The following is a 24,969-nucleotide window of genomic DNA, read 5'->3' on the forward strand; positions in this document are numbered from 1 at the left end:
AAGATAATTTAAAATACTTCTAAGAGTTGAGTTTGAAGGGATCTACAAAACAAAACAAAAAAAAATTGCAATATCTAGTCATAGGTAATTGAGAACACCTCCCCGATATCGTGGAGCACCTTCCGTACACCCAGTGCAAGCCCCACCACCGCTAACCCCACATCGGCTGCCAGCAACGTGAAGCCACCACACATAAAGCGAGGCGCAAACACCTTCCACACCATTAAGTGCCTTCTGAAGTAAGCTGCCCAAATAGTCGCACTTGTTGTGTTTACCGTCGCATATAGGATATACCAGAGGCTGGCCTTCGTCAGAAGGTGTAAAAACGGTTGTTTATTGATGGGCGAAGTCTTCCAGAGGACTAGCAGCGGGAGAGCAACCGCGAAAAAGACGTGTGAGCCCAGGGTGTTGAGCACAATGAGAGGGGTGCTGAAAAGGAAATTGAGACTAGACAGCCCAATGAAACTACTCTTCCACTGGAGGGAGGGTATGGTCGCCTGGTGGCCAGTAGCAAAGAAATGATGCATAGCAAGCAAATACATTGCCGTGACTTCGAGCACCGTCAAGCTCGGTCCACGGACTTGCATTTCTACCTCGCTTTCTTTTGACGTGTTCTTTGCCTCGCTGGGGCCCGGCACCACCTCTGCATCGCCTTTAGCATCCGAGATCTCGAGAAGACACAGCAGTTGGCACATTCCAACCGCAAGAATCACACTACCGCTGGGAAACTGGGTCAGAGATATGATGAGATATACAATCGACAGGTAAAGCAGGTAGCTTGATCCAAATGCGTTGGCATATCCCAAGATAAGCATTGTGCGTTGAGGTTGCTGCTGTAGTTGCGTTTTCACGCCCCTTTTTCGACCCGAATTCACGGATCCAGCCCGGTCTGCCTTTTGCAAGAACATCTCGAAATCCAAGCACACCGGGTTGGTCCACCATCCACTTGGACCAACGACAAGCCCCAAGCCAAACGCCAGCCGAACCAGCATGTTCTTCAAGGTCACCTGCCAAGGATCTTCTCCGGCAGCATCCAGGATCCAGTACGCCGCGCCAAGCAACAAGCCTCCGCGCAGGCCCCAACCAATCCAGAGCGGAGCAAAACCGTAATAATTTCGCGTGGCATTCTCCGCCATCCGCAGTGCAAATGGGAGGAGGAAAGCGGAGGCGGTGAGGACGATCAGCGTCAGCTCGGAGCTAATGGAAGAGGTTGAGGAAGCGTAGAAGGTTTGTTCGCAGTAGGGGAGCTGCTCCTCTCGGCACACGGTGGAGGTGGAACTGATTCTCACCAGGACCATCCATAGCAAAGCAAAACCAACCATTCTCCATCGCGCCGAGGGATTTTTCGCACCTAGACCACGGAAAATCGTGACTAGTCCCAGTGTCTGCAACATTCCAACTACTAAGCGGTCTTCGAACACAGTGAAGGAGTTGGACGTGAAAAAAAGAGCGTGAGCCACTATGAAGATGAGAGAGAGCGCAGTGTCGAAAGACGGGATCCTCCACTGCCAATTCATTTTGCCAGCGGAGGCCTGGGCATGCAAGAAAGCAATGATGCTTCCGTATGATCCCCCAAAAACAATCCCATCCAACCAAGAAAACTCCATGCCAGAGAGTTTGATCAAACAAGCTACGCCTCCAATGGCTGCCCCCACGGCTGCCCCAACGCCTAAGCGTCTGGTCGTTCTTTCATTCGCATCGCTCAATTTGCCCCACCGGAGCAGGTATGTCCCAATACACGCACAGCTCAAAACCAAGATACTTGCTCCGGCTAACATATATGGAATATCAAACTGAGCCCAGATCTTCCGGCATTCTAATAGCACCACTCGCAAAAACTTCATATAGAGGGCGAATACCCGCAGCAGCTCGTCCTGCACCTCATCCTTGCCTTTTGAGGCAATATTCATATATTGCGTCTCGGCATCCTTATACAGATCCTCAAATCTTTTCCCCAATCTGACAGCCAGTTCAGCATTCGGCTGCTGTTTCGCATAAGCTCGGGCATATTCGTATACTTGATGACTGTTGAGGCGCACCGATTCAATCAGCCCGCGTAATTTTTCGACGGGATTTCCAGCCATGTTACGGTAAATGACTTCGGGAATAACCGCCCCCAGACTATTAAATGGGATGGGAACGCCCATTAGAAGAGAAAGCGTGGGGACCAGATCGATCTGCGGAATAGAGCGGAAATCCTTAAACCATCCGCTATACGAGCTCCAGGACTCGCCCATCTCGAGGTCCACCACTGCCTCTGCAGCACGGAGTATCTCTGCTTCTTGCCGGCTGTAATCCTCGCCCGATCCTTTCTTGCTATACATGAAAAGAGCCGAGCGTACCTCAAGATCGCTATCGCCACCGTGATCTCCCTTGGGGTCCATCCCGTGGTCGCCCATGACCACCAACAATGTGTCCTCGTCCATCCGCTGCACAACCTTCTCAATCAATACGTTCATTTGAGTCAATTTTTGGGCCATTTCGGGATGATTTGGCCCGTACCGATGCCCACAGTGATCCACCCCCAAGAAGTGCCCAATGAGCACATCCCATTCCCCATTTTCTTCCATGGTAGGCCATAGATGTTTGTCGACGCCATTGTCGACAGTGTGCAGATCGTTCACATTGAAAGAATCGAAGGGAAAGGTGAAATTCTCAGCAAAACTGTGCGGAAATAGCTTCACCCAAGTGTCATCGCCCATAAATGCAACTCTCTTTCCCTGTGCACGAAGCTGGTGGATCAGATTGTCCTCGGCTATCTGCGTGCCCGCAAAATTGGAGCCAGCGTCAATAAAAGTCGGCAGAGTTCCCGTAGTCAGCGCTTTGAGACGCTGGAGAGTGGTGGTAGGTGGATCGGCCACAAATTCGTAGAGGAATGCCCCGTTAGGATTCTCTTGCCTCAGACTCTCGAATATTGGCAGTTTACCGAGGTAATGTGCCTCTCCTTCCGCCTTGTTGTGTACAAAATCGAATCGCAGTGCATCTATCAGCAGGATGACCATTTTCTTGTATGCAGGAGCCGACCAGCAGGCCTCTTCGCCCAACAAGCCGTGGGGAGAAGGCTGTCCGGTGGGAAGATGGTGGCATGTGCTATTGTTGGACAACTCTAGACGAGTGAGGAGAAACCCGCGCGTAAAAAGAAATAGCCCCCCAATGTGAAGTGAAGTGAGCCAAAGTAGTAGCGCGGCGAGAGAGAAAATTTTGGATTTCACTGTCGTGGATGGGGGCTTTTGATCCCTGTACATTGGATCACGGGTATTCTCCATAGGATAATTGAAGCCGGATGCTTGCGTCGAGTTGAACGCGCCCTTGCGATTCCAAAGTAGCTATTATTTTTCGGCCATCTCTCGGATTTCCCAAACATATCCCACAAGGTTCCACCGAGGTTTCTAGATGAATTCCTACCTTGGCAACGCCATAAAAAATGGCACCTTCTCGCCCCTTTCCCACTTTTTCATACCATTTTACATCTAAAACACAATGACAAGCTTCCTCGCCAAAAAGGTGATTACCCATGTCCTGGGTGAATCTGCGGGAAAAATGGGCTGGGCCGACATGCCTGAGCCAAAGGTGTACATTCCTCCTGAAGAGCCTCGGTTCTTCAGAAAATGGTTCCGCAAGAAGAATAATGGAAAAGAATACGTGGGTCCAAAGCTCTCGGCTAAGGACCAAGCGGTGTTGAAGAAGTAAGATTCAATGGCTTTTTATTCGAAGAATTGGCTAGATGGTGCTCGGAAAACTGACTGTTCACTTATATATCCACTGTTCAGGGTAAAGAAGCGAGCTAATATGCTCGATGAGGGTTTCAATTGCTGCTGCTGCAGGGTTGGACTCGACTTTTTCATCGGTACGTCTACCCTCATGCTCCCTTTGTCTGTATTTATCTGGCTCATTCTTTGTGCTTGTTAGGTCTCATTCCTTTTGTGGGCGACTGCATTACTCTCTATCTCTCTGTCGGCACCATTCGGATGGCCAAGGAGTGCGAGACACCGCTTCCCGGAAGCCTGATACGACAGATGTACACAAACTCGCTTATTGATTTCGTTTTTGGGCTGATACCTTTCGTGGGGGATATCATTGACGCCATATACAAGGCGAACATCAGAAACTCGAAGTTGCTAGAAAATTACTTGGTAACTCTTCTCTCTGCCCTCTCTTCCTCATTTTTCTTGTTTGCTAAGCTGTCTCTCTGTGCCTAGTGGGAGCACCTCTACGAAACGCATCAGGGGAACGGAGGAGCATCTAGCACCCCCGCTCGAGCTGACACACCTGGCCAAGCGACGTGACCCCTTTCATTTTATGGATACTTATTAGCTTATGCATGCCTTTTGATATTATTCCTCTGCATCTTATAATTTAATACGCAGCCCAATTCTATGTGAGAGTTTATTGCACGCGTGCTTATCTTTTTATTGTTTCTATACTTAATAAATGCCTCCTATCTAAAAATGTAATTATTCTTCGTGACGATTTTTGGTTACCGAAGTGGGATAGACGATTTCTGAAATTTTTTTTTCTCCTTCATACTCTATTCACCATCATCTCCGCATGTCCCTGCCTACATTTTTCGGTTGTCTTTTGACGGCCTATGGCCCTTCTCTTGTTTTATTTTTCGCGTATCTTGCTCGCAATGCACAGCTTGTGCTCTTGGTTGTTTCTAGGTAATCCCTATTGATCTAGTTTATCCTTTAGCATTAAAAATTCTAACTTTTTTGCCTTCATAGTGCATTCTTCTGGCTAATTTCAATCCTTTTATCGTCGGTACTTTGGTTTGCCATTGTTCCAGCCAGACAGCTGCATCCTCTCACGATAGCATATAGTGTCCTGCTTCAAGAATTGTTCCGATGGCTGCTCTTTGTTTTGATCAAGTATAGTATATTTATGCGCATGCATTTTCCATTCATAATTCTAAACATTACGATTTGATTAGCCGTGCCGAAGCGTGGTTGAATCTAGTGGCTAAGAATCCGAAATCCCTTTACAACCGAGCAGAGTTTTCATTCGGTAATTCATTACATCTAGTTCCAAGAGCTGCATTTATTAATATCCAGTTGACCCTTTAGCATGTGGATACGGGTTTGGCCTGATGAATGCATTGGTGAACTATAGTAGTCTCCTGGCGGTTTCGATCGGCCCTGGCACTGTGATGTGCCGATCCTGCTCATTTGCATCATTATTTATTATATCGGGTAAGCGCCAGTAGCTTTTTTTGTTAAAGTGGCATGTTTGCTAACAAGGTATTGTTGAATGGTTTCCAGCGATCAATGTATCCTTTTTCGTTCTACTTCACATCGTGTGGATGATGCTGGCCTTTGAGGGCTTCTCAGGACCACGGCGTTCATACGTGCGCATTGGCTGGGTAATACTGAGTCACTTCGTGGCGTCATATGTGGTAAGTTGGCTCCCCTCTATCCCGAAGTATCTCCCCCCACGCAAGTGAGATTAACACACCTCCGCCCATCATGTAGACGCTCTTGAATTCGTCCGAAGTCAACCTCGGATGTATATATGTAATATTAGTGCATGTTGTATTATTCGCAGTCTCCTGTGGAATGGTAGGACGCTCACTAAATCTACTTCACAAGAAGACGCTTGCAGTTGGTTCATAAAGGGGAATTGCCTCCCTTGTCCCTCTCCCTCCCCATTTCTATGTACATTATTGTGTTTTCGCTCCATCTATTCCCCCTGTTTGCATTTGAACTCTTCAAGCTCCCCTTACTCTCCAAAACTTTTTGAAGTCGAAATATTTTTAACAGCGCGTATTCCCATTGTTGTTGGACCTCTGCTATGAGTCAGGCGCAATATAAACGGTGCATAAGGATTGCACCAAATCTTCCCCCCAGCTCCCTCCCTCCCTCCCTCCCGAAATGGAGGGTTGCATAATATTAGAGTGAGAGCAAGAACGTCATGCCGAATTCTCAACACAATTGATTGGTATCCGATTGATTATGGATTTCGCTCAAACAGCATAATAGTGTAGAAACAGACGCATAGCGTTTATTTTTCAATCTTGAGGAGAGCCGAATCCTATTGGCTAAGGAATCGTTTCCCGACCCTCTCAGAGAAATCGTAATCTTATTTTTCTTATCCGTTATGTCTCGCCATCAAGTTCTTTTACTTTCAATGGCCATCCTTGTTTAATTCCTATTTATTTGGTTATTCGACCCCTTGAACCCTCAATCTCATCTGTTCTTTCTGCTTGCTGCCGATTTATTTTCGTCTCTGGTTGATGCCACCCCTTTCATTTCTCTGATTCGCAAACTTTGGGCAATCATCATAGATTTTTATTTGCCAGAGCACATCGTCTTAATCTTCATTTCTTGCGGGCCTTTCCAGCTGGGTTTTAGGAAACGGCATTTCTCGACATCAATCAACGGGCCACTGAACCCATTCCCGAACATCGCTCACTCCTGAAATTCCAATGGCCGAACCCTCTGTTATCTGTCTAGTTCGGGCTCTCTACGACTATCGATCATCAGATCCGTCTGCCCTGAACTTCCGGAAAGGATCCATTATCGAGGTAATGCTTTGGATCCATGGATTCCGTTGGTTATGCCCCTCACTTGATTTAATCTTCCGCTCTTCAATAATCAATTGCGTAGGTTCTTGGACAATTGCAGTCTGGCTGGTGGGATGGTGTAGTCAATGGCGAGCGTGGCTGGTTTCCCTCGAATTACGTAGAGGTCATAGACGAAGCAGAGGATGATCCCGAATATTCATACATACAACCCAACGATGTCCATTTGGCCGATGACAATGTAATTTCTTTGAACCCTTTCTTCCGTTGTTGCATGTTAAAGGCCTTGGGGCTCACTTGATGCTATTTTTTTTTTCCAAGATGGACGATGCTTGGGTAGCACAGACAACACCAGACGGAGTGGTTTTTTATTTCAATGCACGAACCGGTGAGTCGACATGGGAATTGCCCGTGGCAGCCGGGAACAGGAACTTCTCCAATGGACATTCTCAATCACAACGCATGCCCTCTCGAGGCAAATCTTCACCCTCATCTCCGCGCCCGACATCACACGACACCATCACTACCCATAATGATATTTCAAATTCACACGCATCATATCAGGCCAACCAGTGGGTTGCACGGCACACCCCCGACGGGAATATCTGTTATTTTAATAAGTTGACTCAGGAGATACGATGGTCTCCTCCGGATGAGGAGATTGACATAGAGCGCTCTTCCTCCGCTCAGAAGCAACTGTACCACCAGCAGCAATACCAGTCGCAGCATAGCGAAGTGCTAGAGGACTCGCGGACGCTGGGCTTGCCCGAGGAGAGGCTTCCGCCCAACTGGGAGCGGAAGCAAACCCCACAAGGGAAAACCTACTACTATAATACAATCACGGAGGAGACAACATGGAATCTTAGTAGCCTGGAGGAGGCGAAGCGGGCATCCAGCCGTTCCTCCCTTGCGGATGAGAACGGCACCCATCCTCTGGCGACGAGATCCCCGTCCGTCACCCATTTACAACAGCCCTCTCCCGTGCCCTCCGAGACTCGGAGACCCAAGCGTGCCCAGCTCACCAACGAGCCGGTGACATGGTCCAAGCTCGCGTCGAATATCGCGCTGGCCATCCACGCGTGCAGCCAGTCGGCGCGCAACCTCGACAAGCCCAACCTGATCCCGAGCTCGACGACCGTGGTGGAGTCGATCCGCCAAATGCTCGCGGCGGCCGGATGCCTCGACAAGGAGGCGGTGCTTCGCAGCGACCGCGAGCTCAGCGTAAAGCATCGGGCCATCATGGCCTCTCTGTCGAAGCTGGTGCTCTCGTCGAAGATGGCGTCGAGCATGTGGCCGCCGCCCGATGCCGTGGTGAAGATGCAGAAGGACGCCAACGACGTGTTGGTGGCGGTGCGGAACTTTGTGGCCTACGCCCAGGAGATCGGGATTGAGGTGCAGAACACAGAGCCCCGGTTCCTGGAGCGAAGCGAGGGTGGGTCTGGCGCAGCGCCCTCCACCGACCTGGTCGGCCAACTGGAGCAGCACTCGAAGATGGTCAGCAAGGCGCACAGTCTCCTGGTGGGGCACGTCAACAAGATGCTGGAGCAGCTACTCCCGCCGCCGGCACCACAGCACCCGCTTTCAACCACGCCGACGGTGTCCCCGCCCGCTCGCTCCACGCTGCAGCAGCGCACCCAAGGCCTGCTTGGCAAGACGCCCTCGCTGAGCATCCTCTCCACCATGCTCATTGCGCAAACTCGCCAGTGGATCACCCAGCTGGGGATGTTCGTGTCCACTGCGGAGGAGGTCGAGGCCACCCACCCCGAGTTTTTGCACGCAAAACAGGTCGTCTACAACGAGTCTGCTCTCGCGATCCTGGCTTCGCAAGCTGCCACCGACTCGGCCCAGGTGACGCCGGAGACGCTGCGGGAAATCATCGCCGCGGCCGAGCGGGTGGAGGTCAGCATCAGACAAGTCATCGAGGCCCTCAAGGCCGTCGCGGTGGAGAGTGGCCATCATTCCAAGAAGGAGAGGGATGGGCAGCGGGGGAGCAAGGGCTACTCCGCCACGGGGTTGAAGCGGATCTCCGAGTTGAAGAAGGAGAACGGCGTGCACAAGGGCCGGGAGCGGCGGGACGAATTCGACGCGGACGAGCTGCAGTACATGGACATGTACGAGAGCACGGAGGGCGGGCGCATCTCCACCGACTCGGAGGTGTCAATGGGCGGCGGCGAGGGCGTTCCCACCTATTTTGGCGACGAGAGCAGCAAGGGCGTAGGCGAGGGCGGCGGCGAGGAGCACGAGGACGACGCGTGGTCACTCGCGGGCAGCGACGACTCGTTCACGTTTGGGGCGGGCCAGCGCTCGCCGCGCGACAAGGTGATCAAGTTCTTTGGGGAGGACCCCGTGGGGGCGGTGAAGCGCGCGGCCAAGGAGGAGAGGAAGGAGGAGCGCCCGTGGTTCCTGGGCTACGACTACCAGGAGAACGAGATCGTGTTCAACTCGGACGGCGCGGTCAAGGGCGGCACACTCAAGGCCCTCGTGGAGCGGTTGACCATGCACGATCTGCACGACTCGAACTTCATCGCCACCTTCCTCCTCACCTACCGCTCCTTCACCTCGACCCAGGAGCTGTTCGACCTGCTGCAGCGGCGCTTCCTCATCGAGCCGCCCGCAAGCCTCACCGCCGAGGAGCTCGCCGTGTGGCGCGAGAAGAAGCAGACGCCGGTGCGCCTGCGCGTGTTCAACGTGATGAAGAACTGGCTCGAGAACTACTACCAGGACGACGAGGACGCCCGCTGCCTGCCCGCCATGCGCGAGTTTGTCGCCACCACCATGCAGGAGTACTCGCTGCCTTCCGCGCAGCTCATCAAGCTCATCGACAAGCGCATGCAGTCGCCCGACGCCGGCTTCCGCAAAATGGTGCTCAACGTGAACAACATGCAGGCGCCGCCGTCCATCGTACCCAAAAACCTGCGCAAGTTCAAGCTGCTGGAGCTGGATCCGCTCGAGCTCGCCCGGCAGCTGACGCTGATGGACGCGAAGCTCTACAACAAGATCCGGCCTGTCGAGTGCCTGAACAAGGCGTGGAGCAACCTGGACAGCGCGGACGTCGCCAAGAACGTGAAAGCCATGATCGAGCAGAGCAACCAGGTAATGTGGGCTCTCCGAGGGTTACTCGCCCCTTCTAACCGATGCAATCTCCCTTTTTCCCTCTCCAGACGACCGGTTGGGTTGCGGAAACCATCTTGACCCAAACCGAGGTCAAACGAAGAACAGGGCTCATTAAGCACTTTGTCGCCATTGCAGAGGTAAGGCTGACCCTCCCCTTCTCCGTCGTCTGCCCCTTGATGCTAACCAACCCTCTTTGTGTTGCCGCCAGAAATGCCAACAACTTAACAACTTCAACACGTGCGTGGCCATCGTCGCGGCCCTGGACTCGTCAGCCGTCTTCCGGTTACGGCGGACATGGGAGCTGGTCAATCAGCGCACCCAGCAGACACTGCAGATGCTCAAGAGGCGCATGAACTCGGCCAAGAACTTTGCCGAGTACCGCGAGTTGCTGCGCGTCTCGGAGCCACCCTGCGTGCCATTCCTCGGCGTATACCTCACCGACCTGACCTTTATCTCGGACGGAAATCCCGACATGCTTGCCCGCTCCTCGGACATGATCAACTTTGCCAAGCGAAGCAAGACCGCCGAGGTGATCCGGGAGATTCAGCGGTACCAGACGGTGCCCTACGTGCTGAACGCGGTGCCCGAGATCCAGAGCTTCTTGAAGAGTTGCCTGCACTCGAGCCGACCCGTAGAGGAGCTCTACCCCCTGAGTCTGAGCCTGGAGCCAAGGTAAGCCCCCCCCCCCCTCTTTTCCTTCCCCTTTTAGCACGCTTCTATCCCGGAGATGCTCACCGGCTTGTGTGTTTTTTTTTTTTTACCTCACCCCTCGAACAGAGAAAGAGACGACGAGAAGCTGGCGAGGCTGCTTCACGAGTCAGGCTTCAACTAGAGAATGATTTCTTTTATTTTCCTGGATTCCAACTCTTATTATTTATTGAAATTGTGTGCTTGTGATAAAATTGATACTTATTTATTGAAAAAGGTTTCCCCCTCCCCTTCCCCCCCTTCTAGTGTGTTCTTGTATAAGATTTTTTTTTATTCTCTCTCCTCTTTTCCTTTATTTATTACTACCACTCCTATTACTACTGTTGTTACTATTACTATAGTTTGTTCTATTCCTTTTCTCTTCTTTATTCAACTCTTTCCTCGCTCTCGATATCTTTTTCACGCTGTGATAGCTCGTCTGGTGGTTCGCCATGCATAAGACGGAGAAAAAGATGCCTTTTCCGCCCTCCTTTCTCTTCTTTCCTTCTCTTCTAGTTAATAAGTGTGTTTTTTTTTAACCTTCTTTCCGTTGTTTTATTTGGTCTTTTTTTTCTTCTTCTTCTTTTTATCTATTAGAAAATACACAAAAAAGATAAATCCATATCCACTACTCCCTTTTGCCCATGATCACTTTCTGTTCGGGGCATGCCTCGCCGCCATCGAGCAGTTTCCTCAGCGTGACGCTGATCCGATAGTCGCGCCGAATCCGCTCGTCTCCCCACACGTCCAGCTCCCTCTCCTCGATCCCATGCTTCCAGGCATAGCGCGCTTCTCCCTCCAACGCCAGCACGGATCCCGGCCGCAGCAGGACTGGGACGAGAGCTGCGGCGGCCGAGGAGACGGGCGTCAGCACCATGAAACAGGAGGAGAGCAGGGAGATGATCACTATGCCATCATCGAAGCGAGGGAGATCAACATGGGGCACGATGCCTTCACCTAGACGGCAGCAGTGGAGTTTAGATAGAGATTAGGGTAGAATGGGGAGGGTGGAATTGAGAAAGAATTAGAGAGGCGGTAGGGATCAAGATGAGTGGAGGGGGGGGAGGGGCCATACGTGGCCGCATGCCTCAGCAAACAGAAACAGGGGGAGGGGGAAGGAGAGAGGACTAAGTGGGAGAGCCAAATTGAGGGACAAACCGTGGATGAAGAGCTAGGCATGCCTACCAGGATTGTAGAAATTAATAATGGCCTGATCGAAAAGGGTGGGACGCGCTCGCACTTCCGGACTGAAGATCCCCTGGTCACGCACCCAGTCTTCGATCCACTTGAGCCAGTGGGGAAGGCCGAAGAGCATGGCCTGGTTGTTGTGGGGGGGATGCAGCACTTGCGCGCCGACAAGGGAGGAGAGGAGCGCCTCGGCAAGCTCGGCCGGGAGCTCGGAGAGGGTCAATCCGGGAATGGCGCGCGTTGGTGGCAGGGAGAGAGAGGCGGCGGGGGGACAGCGTGGGGAAGGGGGGAAGGCGGCGGGATCGTCATCCGGGCAGCCGGCATAATCGCTGTCGTCCGAGCCAAACAGATCTTGCTCGTCTGGCATTTTGTGTGTTAGGGGACGTGGCCGGGCCTGAGGGGAGGACGAGGTCGGACTCTTGCCCGACAGGTGGGCTGTCATGCTCTGGGAATTTCCCCCAAGCCGCCTGTCCGACGTTTCGCCGAGATGTCATTTCAGACCAGTCATTTGGTCACCGGTGGCTGCATTAGCAGGAGGAGAGCGGGCCTCGAAACGCAGGAGGAGGGGGTGCGGGACTAGGAACAAGAGAGTCAAGCGATTGACACATGCCCGAGGCACAAAGCGGATTCGCCGAGGTAGCACCGACTCTATCCTGTTCAATCTGGGCCGAAAATAGACCCGGGCATGCAGGGGAAGGCACGGTATTAAGTAATATGGATTGTAAGAAGAAAACAAGCTCCACAAGCCAACCTACTGGCAGAGGGAAGCAAGGTTGACTCAACGTTCAACAGAGATGAGGTTTCCTCGAGCGCGCCTGGGAGAGTGCTGTCCTTAGAGTTAAGGTCGTGACTCAACCTTGAATAAGCCAGATAAGCCGGATAAGCAAACTCCACCAACAAACAATCAAGCACGGCAGCACAGCAGGGGGAGCGCGAGAGAGCCGGCCTATGCCCAAGAGCAAAGCAGGAGCTTCCAGAGCTAAAACAAAAATGACAACTTTAACACTATTCTTTTATTCCTCCTCTCTTCTATGTGGAACGCGAGCGGTTTAGCTTGGAACACAAAAACCAAGGGGTATTGTCCTCTCACCAGCAGTATATTACACGTCGGGGAACAAAAAAGACTGAATACAAGGTTAGCAATGCTAAATAACACAATTAGGAGACAAGAGCTCGTAAAGAAGAAAAAAAGAAAAACAAGTTGAAAGCCAGGAAGTAGAAAAACAGTGATAAGTCAATGAGAAATAGAATAAAGAAAATATTAGTCAGAATAGCGAAAAACATAAACAAAGCAAATATACAATATATGGTGGAATAGAGAAAGAGACTTTTTTTTTGGGGGGGGGGGGGGCAGCGAGGGAAGCAAAAATGACGGGCCCGAGGATGGCAATGCTCTTGCGGCAAAAGGGAAGCCTCCCGGCTTTACATGACGCGGACGCGGCGCGGAGGGCAGTGCTGCTTGTACAGCTTGTCGCCGCTGGAGGCGCGACGCTTCAGTCCGGTGCGCACCGGGCGCTCCTCCCCCGCCGAACTCAGCTCGTCCTCCTCGTCGTCTTCCGCCTCCGCCTCCGCCTCCTCCTCTTCTTCGTCTTCGTCGCCCGCGTCCTCGTCCTCGTCGTCGTGCAGGACCGCGCGGCGGTTGGCGAAGAAGCCGGCATAGGTGGGGAAGGGCCGGGCGTCGGCGGCGCAGGCGTCGCCGCGGCGGGGGCCCAGGGGGATCCCCGCGCCCCTCCGCATGAGGGGCCGGAGGTAGCGGCGGCGGGCGTTGATGAACCAGTTGGAAATCTGGTTGAGCGTGAGCTTGGTTTGGCGGGCCAGCTCGTGCTTCTCCGTCTCGGTGGGGTATGGGTGCTGCAGGTGGCCGTTGAGCCAGGCGCGCAGGATGGCGGTGGTGGGCTTGGGCAGGTTGCCGCGCCGGCGCTTGCCGCCCTTGCCGGCGCCGGCGTCGAGGGCGGCCATGTCGCTGGACGTGGGCGAGGAGCCGTAGGCGGAGTCCGCGCCGGGGCTGCGCGGCGACACGTACATGCGCTCCATTTCGCGCGCGCGCATCTTCGCCTCATGATCCCGCACGTCTCGGAAGATGCTCGCCCAGCGCGACGCGTTCTGCGCCAGCATGCACTGCACGTGCCGCTTGTGCGCGGCATACTGCACGGGGTCGGTGGAGGGGTAGGGATGGTGGTTGTGGATCAGGATGACCGGCGTGAAGGCCCCCATCTGTGCAACGGGGGAGAGAGCGGGATCAGCACAGGCACAAGCGCCAGCCGCGAGCATGCCTGTTGCATGGCTCGCGGGGCCGGCCGGGGGGGAGAGGGCAGTTACCTTTCGCGAGTCGAATGGGGCCGGCATGGTATGCTTGTCTCGGGTCATGCAGCCGAATTCAATGGGGTTCCGGCGAGGGGGAGGGGGAGGATTAGAGACTGGCGTCGGAATTGGGCGGCCGTAGTATCGGCTGGCAGGGCGTGCGGAGCGCGGGTGGGTGTGGGGGAAGGGGAGAGAGCTAGGGCGGCTGCCAGAACAGGGAGAGGGACCGAACGAGAAAGGCAGGCGCGGCACGCTCAGGGTGTTTTTATATGTTCTGAGATGGAAACAAAAGCCCGCCGGTCCACAATGAGGGAATTTTATACTTGGGAACATCTTGCAATAGGGTGGTGGTACCGCGGCAGCCTAGCAATAATCCAGCGCAATTAGAGTTCGGCGAAGTTAAATCGCACGAAAATTAAGAAGACGGCGGCCCACGGCGGAGGTGAAGAGATGCAAGCAAGAGTTTGATTTTTTGGGTTAGCGTTGCCTCGGGAGATACATGCCCAAATTTTTCCTGGTGCACCCATCCGCCACCTGCCTTCATCTGCCATTCCCCGTGCCCGCTCCGCGACACAAGCAAACTCACCGCCCGCTTATGAGCTGCAGAGCGGCCGTAGCTCCCGAGAGACACGTATGCTTGCGCGCTGTGTGTGGGAGAAAGAAAAGGATCGCGCGGCCGCCGGCTGGCCTCTCCTCCCTGCGCACGGGGCGAGGGCGAGGGGGTGTGAAAAAAAAAACACAGTCCCGGTTAAGCTTCGGCTCTGTTCAACACGACATCACACAGCGTGTATATCCGGCCTATGGCGCGGCCGGCATCGGTGAGATCAGGAGAACCCACCGCGTATGCCTATGCAGCAACCACCGCAATAAAAGGTTGCAGGAGGTTTCGGTCAACTGATCCCCTGCAATACGTCCCAGCAGGCCGGGTAATCTGCAGCTCGGAGGGCCCGGGAAGCCTGCTGGCCCCGGCTGCGGGCTTACCTCACCCCCGCGAACAACGCCGGCCGCGCTCCGCGAGGCCGGCGGCAAATCCGGACGCACATGCATGCCTGCCTGCCTGCCTGCTTGCATCGCCTAACGACACGAACCCTCCCCCCCCTCTCCTGGCGCCCCTCCCAGCAGCACGCCCAGTCTTGTTCCCACGACTTGCTGCCATAAGAATGAAAACAAGGGATGCTTGAGAGCTTTCTTAAAGCCAAAAGCAAAACCCTAATCCGGCCCTCTCCCAGCTCGCCCAACTCTATTGAGGGAAAGCAGCAGCGCGCAACGGGGGTTGGCAGAGCTAAACCCTATCGCCGCACTCCTATTCTAGGGTGAACCTAGATTCCCACTCAGATTGCGGCCCGCTTTTGACAGCCCCCTGACAACACTCCCTCTCCAGGCCCGTCGCCTCCCCCCCTGCTTTCCCGCTCCGCTCCCCCGCCCATTCCCTCGCTTCCCCTAGCGCACCGCCCGTGATTATATAACCTGGAACAGAGCAGAGTGCTGAGGCCCAATGAAACACTCCTCCAAACTCAAAACACAAAATGCATCATAATCAGGCATCCCTGGTGCTCTCTCTCCCCCCCCTCCTCCTCCCTGCCCAATCCCTCTCTAGATCAGCCAAGACCAATCGCGGTTTATTAGCATCCAAAGCAAAAAAAAAAAACATTGGAATAGGAATGAAATTGAAATGGAATAGAAATCGTGAATTGGCACACAGGTTGGGCTTGGGGAGCCGGCCTTGGACCTGGAACAAGACCACGCCCAAGGCTCCGGCCGGAGGCGAAGATGAGTGGGGGGGGGGGACGTCCTCCCCATCCGTCTCAGATAAATAACAATAAGTGGATAGGAAAAATAAGAAACGTAAATGAGGAGAGTGGAAAGATAAACAATAAGGAAGCGGCAGAGTGGAGGGGTGGATTATTAGGTTTAATGAAGGAGTCGAGCTTATTTCTTGGGGGGCGGGGAGGGCCGGCTTCTTCTGCGCCTCATGGAACCGCGTCAGCACCGTCTCGCACTTCGTCTCCGAACACAACTGCCTCAGCGCCTGCCTCTTCTCCAGCTCCGGATAGAACTGCAACCCCGCGGCCCGCTCCACCGCCTCCAGCGGAACAATGAACCGCTCCAGCGGGGTCGCGTCCGGGATGGGCGCGTTCGGCAGGACAAACGCCCCCGACGCGTAGGAGCCGTCCTCGCGGCGAGTCAGCACCACCTTGAAGAAGTGGGTCGGCACCGCGACGTTCGGAGGATTGCCAATGACCTGGTAGCGCACGTACCACTTCTGATCGCGCGGGTCCTGCTGCGGGAGATAGAGCGGCCCCGTGAACACCCATACGTCGCTGTACTTCTGCGCGAGCGTGCGGCAAAAGTTCTCGAAGTGGGCCCAGTCTGGTAGGTAGAGGAGGTGAGCCGAGTGGTTAGCGGAGGGGAGAGGCTCCAAGCCAAAAACACTTACAGTCCCGGTTGAACCCTTCCCCAACCTGAGGCGCGATGTTGGTCAACAGGAAGGTCTCGTCCATGGCCTCTTGGCTCGTCTTCACATCCGCCGCCGGCACCATGTGCCCCCTGTCGTAGTTGCTCTTGTAGTAGTCGGCAAGGCGCGACCGGAACATCCCCGGCACCTCGGCATCCTCCTTGAACTGGGAATGCCCGCGATCGACCCCATCGCCCCGCTTCAGGCTCTCCTTGGTGATGTGCTCAGCCACCCAGTTGGGATTGCGGAACTGGCGATTGAAGGAGGAGACGTAGGCGGTGCGGTAAAGGAGGTCATTGACGGGGCCTAGATCATGTTTATGGCAATGTCAGTAATCCTGAATGAGAGGGCCAGTCCCCTGCCGCTCTATCGTCTCACGGCCAGCCACTTACCTGGGAATCCGAACGGAACAATCTCCTTCGCCTTATCCAGATGCGTGAGCGACCTCGTACCCTGTTCTGCCGTCATGGGAGGCGCCGGCCGTTGTCCAGGGACCGTGGGTGGCTGCGGCGCGGTGGGCGAGGCTGGCTTCTTCTGCTGCGCAGACTGATAGGCAGCCATGCCGAGGGCACCCAGTGCCGCCCCTCCTGCGACATAAACCACACGTTGGAACATGGCTACAAGGGATGAATTCTAGAGCTGAAAGCGATGCTCGGTTGGTCCCCTTGGGAGGGACACGCTTTTAAGTTTTCGGGTTTGAAATCTGAGACGTCATCAGAGTTGACTGTAAATCAACGGGGAGTTACCCCTCTTTCTGAAATATCAGGAAAAACAAAAAGAAAAGCTGGAGAAGGGGCCTGACAAGCAGGATGAGCAAAGGAGCAGGAGCAGTGCATATGTGAATGACCCCGTGGTTTCCTGCCTCACCCACCCCTCTATCAATGCGCTCCCCTCTGCGGCCCTCTACTCCCAAAATGAGCTCCAAGGGGTTTTGCATAGGAAGAGGAAATTCAGACATTTTGCACAAGCCACACGTACACAACAAAAGAAATCGAGGTAGGGCGTGGTCGCTCTTTATTCGCGCTCCTCTTTCGAACCATTTCCCCATCTCCTTTCGCTCTTTTTTTTTTCCTATCTCGCTTGAAAAATCACCGACACCACCAAAAAATATGAACGAGCAACTACAAGCTTTCATTGATGGCCCTCGCCAGTTCGTGAAGGAGGGCGTGCAGTTCATCAACCGCTGCACCAAGCCCGATCGCAAAGGTAACCGCGTGTTTTTTGAAGATGAGATGACGATTTTATTGATCGAATGGGTTTTTGTAGAGTTCATGAAGATCTCGCAGGCCGTGGCCATCGGATTCTGCTTGGCCGGATTCCTTGGATATATTATCAAGGTAAGACGCAAATTCCGTGTCGCTTCATGAGTGTATCCCTGCTAATCCTGTATCTCAACTATGTAGCTCATCCACATCCCCATCAATAACATCCTGGTCGGTGGAGCGTAATGTAGACATCAAACCGAACTCTCCTTGTGTTTCATTTTATATAATTTTTTTTCTGGGATTGTAATTGAAAATATAATGTGTCTTGGAATCTATTTTTTTTATTTGCAAGTGCTATCGAAAATAGGATGATGCCCAAAAAGACAAGCCATCTCCTTCGCTCGCTTTCTAACTCTCCATAGCCTTTCTTGCCCCTAATACAGCCTCGAGTAGGTCTAAAGTTTCTTTATTCTATACAAGTATAAAGCCTCGCTACCCTCCAAATCTCCTTTGGCCGCGAGCCGTGGCGTGTTTTCGTCGCCTCTGCTGTCAAGCAAGCCCAAGTCGCAGGTATGCAAGCAGGGGTAGAGGGGGGAGATCAATAGGAAACGGAGAGAGTGGCTACTCCTAAAGACGCGAACCAGGCAGCCGATTAGGCAAACAATAGGTCACTTCGCAAGATCCACTTCTCTCCCTCCACCACCTCCTTCGCCTCATGCAAAAGGCAGTGGCGCCCATGCCGGTGCAGTAGCGCCATCCCGGCCCTGGGCTCGGCAACAACTTCTCCCCTCCCTTTCTCCAAGTAGAACACGGTCTCTCCTCCCCGGGCCACGCTGCTAAGGTAGATGAGGAGGGTCCACTCGGTCTGAATTCCGGAGCAAGGATCCTTGGTGGAATCATCGTAATGGGCGCCGAAGCGTTGTCCGGGGCGGTAGCGGTAAATCCGAATGTTGGAGTTCAACCCCACTGGTCTCCTTGACTTTGCGTCCCACACTTCGTTGCTCTGGGTTTCGCATACCCCTGCTAGCCCCGTGTTCCTCCAAAGCTGCTCAGCGAATTCGGGATCAACAAGCGAAACGCGATCGTTGTCCCGAAAGGCCTCCCCCTTTTTTGGCACAAGGCCAGGGTTGGCGGGGGTAAGGGGGAAGGTGGAGAGCGCATGGGAAATAAGCGAATGGCACTCCTTTGAGGTAAGAAGATCAATGGTGAGGATCTGATGAGGCAGCAGGGTGTGGAGAGTAAGCGAGCGCGAAGAAGGAGGAGGGTAAAGTCCAAGAGCGGGCCAAGGAGGATTCGATCGCCTTGAGGAGCCCTCGTCGGGCAGGTTTGGTTTGGACGTCGAGATCGATGTTTTGGTAGTTGAGGCCTTGGCCTTTCGCGGCGGCATGTCAGTGCGCGATGGATACAGCGAGATAGGAGCGGAAAAGGGGAAGGAAAAAAAAAAGTGGGGGGGCTCCAACTAATTCGTCTAGTGAGAAGTGTATTCCTCCCACCCTCAAAGTAAAGGCAACTTTGAATAGTAAGCAGGAAAAGCCAGTCACATGCTCGATTAAAGAATAACATACTCGTTTTCAGGAGGCAACCTCGAGCTCGGCCGTAGAATGGTCCCAAGCCGTCGCAGGGGTTGTAGAATAGCTGATCCCATTGAAAACCCTCGTCGGGGCGTGTAGAGCTGGTAGGTGCGCCAATGCATTGTTTTCCCATTTTTCTTCTAAGCTGTCCGAGCGGCAGGATTTTGCATATTCTATCTTGGGGCATATGAGGCCAGGTACAGAGGGAGAGGGCACTGGAAAAGGGAACAGGTCCTGACGAGTTACGGTTTTCAGCTGAACCAGAGGCCTCGCGATGCGGACGAATATGTCCCCTTTAGTAATCCTTTTTATCATACACAGCTGAGTGAAGAATTGGCCCAGTGTCTGTTCTGAAACCCCCCCCCCCACCTCTTCACTCTTTCCTCCCACCTTGGCCTTCTCTCCCCTCCTCCCCGCCCAAATGGAAAGCCACGGCCCAGATATCTCCACCCCCCAGCTCGGCCGACGCCTCCCTCGGTGCTCGGAGAATTCACCCGTTCCTTCCTTAACTCGTATCATTCGATTTTCAAAACAAGTTAATATCTGACTCCCAGCCCTATTGGGCCCCGAAAAACACTCCTGCGCTTTTTCAAGCGGTCTTGGTTTTGTTGCAGAGCTTAAGTGACAAGGCCAAGCGTGATAAGATGAGATCGTTCAGTATGGTTTTAATATAAAATGCAGAACCCTTTCAATGGAATGCGCGCGGTAGCAGGAGTTACTCATCGTTTTTTTTTTTTTTAATATCTTTCAGTTATAGCAATGGGCGGCTCTTTCTTCCTCACGGCCCCCTCCCGGCCTGACCACCTTGACTCAGGCATCGGCCATGGGAGGGGGTGGGGATGCCCCATGGCCCAAAGAAGCACCGGTTGACTCAACTTGTTGTGGTTGTTTGTTTTTTCTGCTCTTGCGCGGGGGCATCTCTCCTCTAGTTGGCCTTGGGCTCCCATCACGTGTGGGCACCGGGGCAGGGCTGCAGGCATCCGAGTGGTGGGCTTTCTGCGACCGCTTTCCTCATCTAACACAAGCCACGACACACCGCGAAGAACAGAGGGAGCAGAGGGGGAAAAAATGGCGCGGTGGCAATCGTTGCATCAAACCATCTTCGCAAACTCCGATTTAATTAAATTCATATATGAACATCGTTGATGTAAATTAAAGTGCACGTACATCGCTCTCCCCCCTCGTCTCTCCTCCTGCCCTCTTCCCTCTTTAGCATTATGGCTATGCATGCTTTCCTCTCTAGAAAAATGAAATAAAAAAAAAAGAGGGGCCTCGCTACACCCGTATTCCACTCGATCCAATACTCCATTGATTTTGATTACATGTTATCCCACTCGTCATGCTATTTCCCAATTCATACACCAGGCTCGGTGCACACCGGCCATTGTTTGCACGGTGCATCGTTGCTCTCCCGCTTTTCCTGATTATATCACAAGCAATCGCCGATATCTCCAACGACTCCTCCCTCATCCCGGGCCCTCGAATCGATCCATGCCTCGTCGCCAACGACGCATCCCTGTTCCTCGTCGGGGGCCATCCCGCTCCAGAGAAACCGGCAGTGATGGAAGCGAAGCTGCCTTTCTCAACCGGCATCCTCCCATGGGTAGAGATTCCCACCTCGGTCGTAGAGATGGATAGGGTGAGCCGTGGCGCTTGCATCGCGCTGGATGGGCAGTTGGTGGTTTTGAGCGAGGAGGATCCAAAATCGTGGGGGCAAAAGATGGATGCGGAGAAGAACAAGCCCAATGCCATCAAGGCGGCCGATTCCCTTGCCCGTCCTATCGCTGGCCTGAGCAGGCTTTTGATGCTGGAAATCCTCGACCTCGACTCTCGTACCTGGCGCCTCCTCCTCCCCAACGGCCCCTGGCCCACTCTGCGCCCCCACTCGGCGCTGGCTGAGCTCTCCTCCCACCTCTTCTTCTATTCCTATGCAAATCAGCCGGGCTCCCTACCCGAGACGTATCTCCTCCGTACCAAAGACTGGGCGTGGGAGCTCATTCCCACCCAGGCCTTCACCCCCGCCCTGCTCCACCCCAGCATCGTGGTCCAGGGAAGCCTGTGCCTTGTGTTTGGCTCGAGGAGAGAGGAGAGTGGCGGGGGGTGGGTGAACGTGGTGCACGTATTCAACCCAAGGAGCCTGACGTGGTCCCCCCGCGCCTTCACGCTCCCCACCAAGTACGAAGCGATCTACGCGGCCGCCCACGAGGACCAGATTTTCTATGTCCCGCGAAACGCGTCCAATTCTGCCCCACCCGCCCGTGTGTGGCGGGTGCCGGTCGATTCCACGGGCTCCCCCACCCCGAGTGAGATCTCCTCTTTTGACGCCGAACTCCCCCTTGAGAGCTACAACACGGCCGTCCTCGCGGACCGATACCTCGTGATGTATGGCTCCGGCGAACAAGGCCGAGGAGAGATCAGGGCGTTTGATATGAAGGCACGCGCTTGGACCAAGCGTCTGGGCGCCCTGGCGCCGGAGGACGACCCTGCCCTGGCCCCGATCTCCAACCCCGCCAAGTCGAGCGCTTCCCAAGGCCAGCCCCCTCCCGAGCGCAACCCCGGCGGCATCATTGCCGGCGCCGTCGTCGCAGCGGCCGTCGTGGCCCTTGGCGCCCTTGGCGCGTTCCTATACGCGCGAAGGCGGCGCGAGAGAAAGGAAGAATGGGGATGTATGCCTGGCTTTTGTTTTGAATCTACCCGTGAGAACGGCCCCCCCAAATCCTTTCCCTCTTCGCTGGAAGAGGCGACGGGGTCGGAGAAGCCCGAGTCCGGCGGCGATTCGGGCACCAACCTCCACCTCCTGCCCCAGCCGCTCGACCCCTCGGCGCAGAGGAAGGCGGAGCACCGGATCCGAAGCAGGTTCAAGGAGATCCTCTCCGAGGCCCATCTCTCGTGCCATTCTGCGGACACCCTCTAGACGCTTTCTTCCCTTCTCTCTCCCACCCCTTTTCTCTTACCGGAATAATACTTGTCGAAGGCGATCAAATTAGGAGTCGCACCTTGATTTGTTTTTTGTTTCCTTCTTGGTTGGAACTTTTAGCTGTGCAGTATTTTTTTTTTAATTCCCCGCCACCACCACCTCCTGCTTCTTCTTCCCTTCTTCCTCTCCTCTCTCTCCTCGATCTTGTGTAGACAACTTATTATTTAATAATGACCCTCTCAAAATGAATCATCAACCATAAAAAGCTCCTAGTACCGAGACACTCATCCTTATAGCCATTGCTTCGAGGAGGGGAAAAAATGAAGAGAAGAAAATGAAAACAAAAAAGAAACAAGCAGGTTCAATGCCGATAAACATAGTGGAAAAAGAGGGAAAGAGATAGGGTAATATACATGAAAGCTGTCAATTAAAAGGTGAAGGATAAAATAAAAAAAATTAAGAGTATTAGCGAGAAAGAAAAAGAGAAAAAAAAAGGATGAAGGAATAGAAAGAATGTAAACCAATACAGTCGAGAGAGACCAACAAAACAGAAAGAAAAATGATACACCAATGGGCGGCTACAATCCCTGCTATTTCCCAAGGGCCACCGACTTCGAGTGGGCAGGGCTTGGATGCAGGCCGTCAGCGCCCCCCATCGTCCCCACACTTCCCGTCGACAAGGCCGGCGTGGGCAGTGCGTTGGGCGGGGAGGGCTGTTGCCTGCTAATTTTGCGCGCAACCCTCTGTTTGAAGAGACTGTATTCCCTGCTGATCTCGTAGGTGGTGACCCACCCGGGGGGCCAAAAGGCATGCAGCTCCTGATATCGATCGCGGCGCACTATCTTTTCCGAGAGGCGATCATTGATGCCGAGGATTTCGCTAGAGTTAAAACAAAGAGTCAGCATACGCGGCCCAGCATGAACGGAGCTCTGCGACTCACTTCAAGTCGTTCTTCAGCTGCACAACTTCCATGTCCGTCTGGATGATCCGAAACACCATCTCACGCATCGTCGCATTCCACCGGAATTTGTGCAGCTTCTCCTCGTACTCCTTGCGCGCCTCGGCCGGATCCACCGCCGCCTCCTCGCTCTCCCCCTGCTGCTCTTGCTGCTGCTGCTGCTGCTGCTGCCGTCGTTCGGCCTGCTCCGCGTCGTACGCAGCCATTTTCTCCTCGTAATTCTTCAGCTGTCCCTCCATGGCCGCCTCCACGTGGCTCCGCAACTCCGCCATGATTCGCGTCCTCTCTCGCTCTAGCCCGGATATGATGTCCGGGAGCACGTTTTTGGTAACAAACTTCCTCAGCGTAAAACGGTTGTAGGGGAGGATCTCCATCAGGTGGGAGATGAAGTTGTCGTCCAGCTTGCGATCTGGCGCTCGGTCAAACACCATGCGTCCGGCCGCCAGCACAATTGGGCGGAGCGCCTTGGGGAATTTGGCCTTGTTGGCGAAGGATTCCTTAGCGGCCTCGACGCGCAATAGTTCGAGCTGCGCCTGAATATCGGGTGAGAGCGGCAGCTAGAGCAATCATCACCATCATGAGTGAGACGCACATAGTATCGAAGCGGGGAAACGGGGGGGGGGGGTGAGATACTTACCAGTACTCGCTTCTTCTTTTTCTTGGCCGAATGCCCGTCCAAACCATCGCCTCCCGCCGTCGCAGCGGATCCCTCGAGATGGGCCTCCACCCCCTCCATAGGGCCACCTCCATTGACGGTCTCTCCCCCCGGTGTTAGCGTCATGGCTGCACCCTCCTCCGTGGTTCCATTGACGCCCTTCTTCTTCGTAGCGGAGGCTGCTTGGGTCGCTGCTTTCTCCGCAGGAGTGGTCTTCACCTTGGGAGCAGCAGGCTTGCCTGCTCCAGGGGTAGTTTTCTTAGCTCCTGCCGCGGTAGCTCCTGCGGCCTTCTTGCTGGAGGCAACATCGTCTTCGCTCCCTGCGGGTGACCGCTCAACTACTTTTCGACGCTTATCCTTCTGAGGGGTTGTGTTATTAGCGCGCGAGCGTTTTGAGGTTGTTTTACGGCCCCGCGGACTCCTATACATCCAATGCAAACATTCAACTCTCTGGCGCATTGGAAATGAAGCAAAAGAGAGAAAAGAAAATGCTTACATGTCTATCGGTTGTGTCTCCAAGGGCCCCTTATACACGAAGAATCCATCTTGTTTGGGGCGCATGTAGCCGAAACCCTCGACCAAGAGGTCGCTATCGTCGATAAAAGGGTCATTGACGTCGTATTCGTCGTCGGCTTCTACTCGTCTTTTTCGTTTCTATAGCAAAAGTAATGGATCAGAGGCCAGAAATGGCTCAAACATCCGAACTGGAGTCATGGCCCCAATCCTCAAATTACCACTGACGCATCTCGCTCCTCCTCAGCATAATGCTCAGCATTGGCCAGCAATCGCTCAAAAAATGCGTCCTCGGAACTCGATTTGAAGGCCTCTGGCCCCTTTTCTCCTTCCTCCGTAGCCTCTGGCCCATTTTTCTCCTCTGCTTGCTGATCTGAGATTCTGTCTTTCGCTTGTTTATGTGCCATGTGCTCATACATCTCCGCGTAAGATATGACCACGCCCGGCGATTCTTTGAGCGGAACACTAATGCGAACGGTGGGTTTGTTCGCTGGAGTTGTGGTAGGGGCGGGGTGTGGTTGCATCATGGCGGGGTGGGATGGGGATGACGCCATGGCCATGGTGGGGAGATGCTAATGGCGGTGCAATCAACCGTGAAATCGGGTGGTGTGCAAATTTAGGGGGATGAGGCAATTAAATGGTGGTGTAGGTGCAAATATTGAAAAAGTAGATAAGAAAAAGGGATGGGGAGAGGATGGCTAAAGAAAGCAATAGAATCAATGGCAAGGGTCAATTGGTGATTGGAAGAGTGATTAGGGACGAATGGGTGGGAAATTTTTATTTGTGAGACGTAATGGGAAGATGGGATGAGGGGGCGGTGCAGGTTGGACTCGCTATTTCAGCTTGTTATTTCGGAAGGGATAGCGAGGAGAGAGAGAAGGGAGGGGG

At 53.8% G+C, this 24,969-nt stretch overlaps 11 protein-coding genes across 11 annotated transcripts; 5 read left to right on the top strand and 6 right to left on the bottom strand.

Moving 5' to 3' along the window:
• Nucleotides 1-74: 74 nt before the first annotated feature.
• Nucleotides 75-3,266, bottom strand: VTP21DRAFT_6421 (uncharacterized protein; the record flags this gene model as incomplete). Its single annotated transcript, XM_069397050.1, has 1 exon — nt 75-3,266. One exon carries the CDS (start codon nt 3,264-3,266, stop codon nt 75-77), a length of 3,192 nt encoding a protein of 1,063 aa, XP_069246936.1.
• A 214-nt stretch (nt 3,267-3,480) lies between these two features.
• On the top strand, nt 3,481-4,286 carry VTP21DRAFT_6422 (uncharacterized protein; the record flags this gene model as incomplete). Its single annotated transcript, XM_069397051.1, has 4 exons — nt 3,481-3,686; nt 3,771-3,847; nt 3,910-4,133; nt 4,200-4,286. 4 exons carry the CDS (start codon nt 3,481-3,483, stop codon nt 4,284-4,286), a joined length of 594 nt encoding a protein of 197 aa, XP_069246937.1.
• A 262-nt stretch (nt 4,287-4,548) lies between these two features.
• On the top strand, nt 4,549-5,609 carry VTP21DRAFT_6423 (uncharacterized protein; the record flags this gene model as incomplete). The annotated part of the gene is made up of 6 exons (XM_069397052.1): nt 4,549-4,661; nt 4,725-4,868; nt 4,931-5,004; nt 5,064-5,189; nt 5,259-5,392; nt 5,469-5,609. The coding sequence occupies 6 exons, from the start codon at nt 4,549-4,551 to the stop codon at nt 5,607-5,609; spliced, it is 732 nt and encodes a 243-aa protein (XP_069246938.1).
• An 812-nt stretch (nt 5,610-6,421) lies between these two features.
• On the top strand, nt 6,422-10,463 carry VTP21DRAFT_6424 (uncharacterized protein; the record flags this gene model as incomplete). The annotated part of the gene is made up of 6 exons (XM_069397053.1): nt 6,422-6,520; nt 6,603-6,758; nt 6,839-9,610; nt 9,679-9,768; nt 9,840-10,303; nt 10,409-10,463. The coding sequence occupies 6 exons, from the start codon at nt 6,422-6,424 to the stop codon at nt 10,461-10,463; spliced, it is 3,636 nt and encodes a 1,211-aa protein (XP_069246939.1).
• A 483-nt stretch (nt 10,464-10,946) lies between these two features.
• On the bottom strand, nt 10,947-11,948 carry VTP21DRAFT_6425 (uncharacterized protein; the record flags this gene model as incomplete). The annotated part of the gene is made up of 2 exons (XM_069397054.1): nt 10,947-11,275; nt 11,504-11,948. 2 exons carry the CDS (start codon nt 11,946-11,948, stop codon nt 10,947-10,949), a joined length of 774 nt encoding a protein of 257 aa, XP_069246940.1.
• Nucleotides 11,949-11,996: 48 nt separating this feature from the next.
• Nucleotides 11,997-16,877, bottom strand: VTP21DRAFT_6426 (uncharacterized protein; the record flags this gene model as incomplete). The annotated part of the gene is made up of 10 exons (XM_069397055.1): nt 11,997-12,168; nt 12,258-12,452; nt 12,933-14,081; nt 14,131-14,170; nt 14,243-14,504; nt 14,580-14,654; nt 14,789-14,864; nt 15,508-16,177; nt 16,245-16,568; nt 16,655-16,877. The coding sequence occupies 10 exons, from the start codon at nt 16,875-16,877 to the stop codon at nt 11,997-11,999; spliced, it is 3,186 nt and encodes a 1,061-aa protein (XP_069246941.1).
• A 494-nt stretch (nt 16,878-17,371) lies between these two features.
• Nucleotides 17,372-17,710, top strand: VTP21DRAFT_6427 (uncharacterized protein; the record flags this gene model as incomplete). The annotated part of the gene is made up of 3 exons (XM_069397056.1): nt 17,372-17,468; nt 17,529-17,599; nt 17,666-17,710. The coding sequence occupies 3 exons, from the start codon at nt 17,372-17,374 to the stop codon at nt 17,708-17,710; spliced, it is 213 nt and encodes a 70-aa protein (XP_069246942.1).
• A 409-nt stretch (nt 17,711-18,119) lies between these two features.
• VTP21DRAFT_6428 (uncharacterized protein) lies at nt 18,120-18,854 on the bottom strand (the record flags this gene model as incomplete). The annotated part of the gene is made up of 1 exon (XM_069397057.1): nt 18,120-18,854. The coding sequence occupies one exon, from the start codon at nt 18,852-18,854 to the stop codon at nt 18,120-18,122; it is 735 nt and encodes a 244-aa protein (XP_069246943.1).
• Nucleotides 18,855-19,038: 184 nt separating this feature from the next.
• Nucleotides 19,039-19,557, bottom strand: VTP21DRAFT_6429 (uncharacterized protein; the record flags this gene model as incomplete). The annotated part of the gene is made up of 1 exon (XM_069397058.1): nt 19,039-19,557. One exon carries the CDS (start codon nt 19,555-19,557, stop codon nt 19,039-19,041), a length of 519 nt encoding a protein of 172 aa, XP_069246944.1.
• Nucleotides 19,558-20,377: 820 nt separating this feature from the next.
• VTP21DRAFT_6430 (uncharacterized protein) lies at nt 20,378-21,952 on the top strand (the record flags this gene model as incomplete). Its single annotated transcript, XM_069397060.1, has 1 exon — nt 20,378-21,952. One exon carries the CDS (start codon nt 20,378-20,380, stop codon nt 21,950-21,952), a length of 1,575 nt encoding a protein of 524 aa, XP_069246945.1.
• Nucleotides 21,953-22,545: 593 nt separating this feature from the next.
• Nucleotides 22,546-24,641, bottom strand: VTP21DRAFT_6431 (uncharacterized protein; the record flags this gene model as incomplete). Its single annotated transcript, XM_069397061.1, has 5 exons — nt 22,546-22,834; nt 22,896-23,470; nt 23,551-23,989; nt 24,065-24,222; nt 24,303-24,641. 5 exons carry the CDS (start codon nt 24,639-24,641, stop codon nt 22,546-22,548), a joined length of 1,800 nt encoding a protein of 599 aa, XP_069246946.1.
• Between the last annotated feature and the right edge of the window lie 328 nt (nt 24,642-24,969).

The sequence above is a fragment of the Calcarisporiella thermophila genome, assembly GCF_041956535.1.
Source record: "Calcarisporiella thermophila strain CBS 279.70 unplaced genomic scaffold VTP21scaffold_27, whole genome shotgun sequence".
NCBI lineage: Eukaryota > Fungi > Calcarisporiellomycota > Calcarisporiellomycetes > Calcarisporiellales > Calcarisporiellaceae > Calcarisporiella > Calcarisporiella thermophila.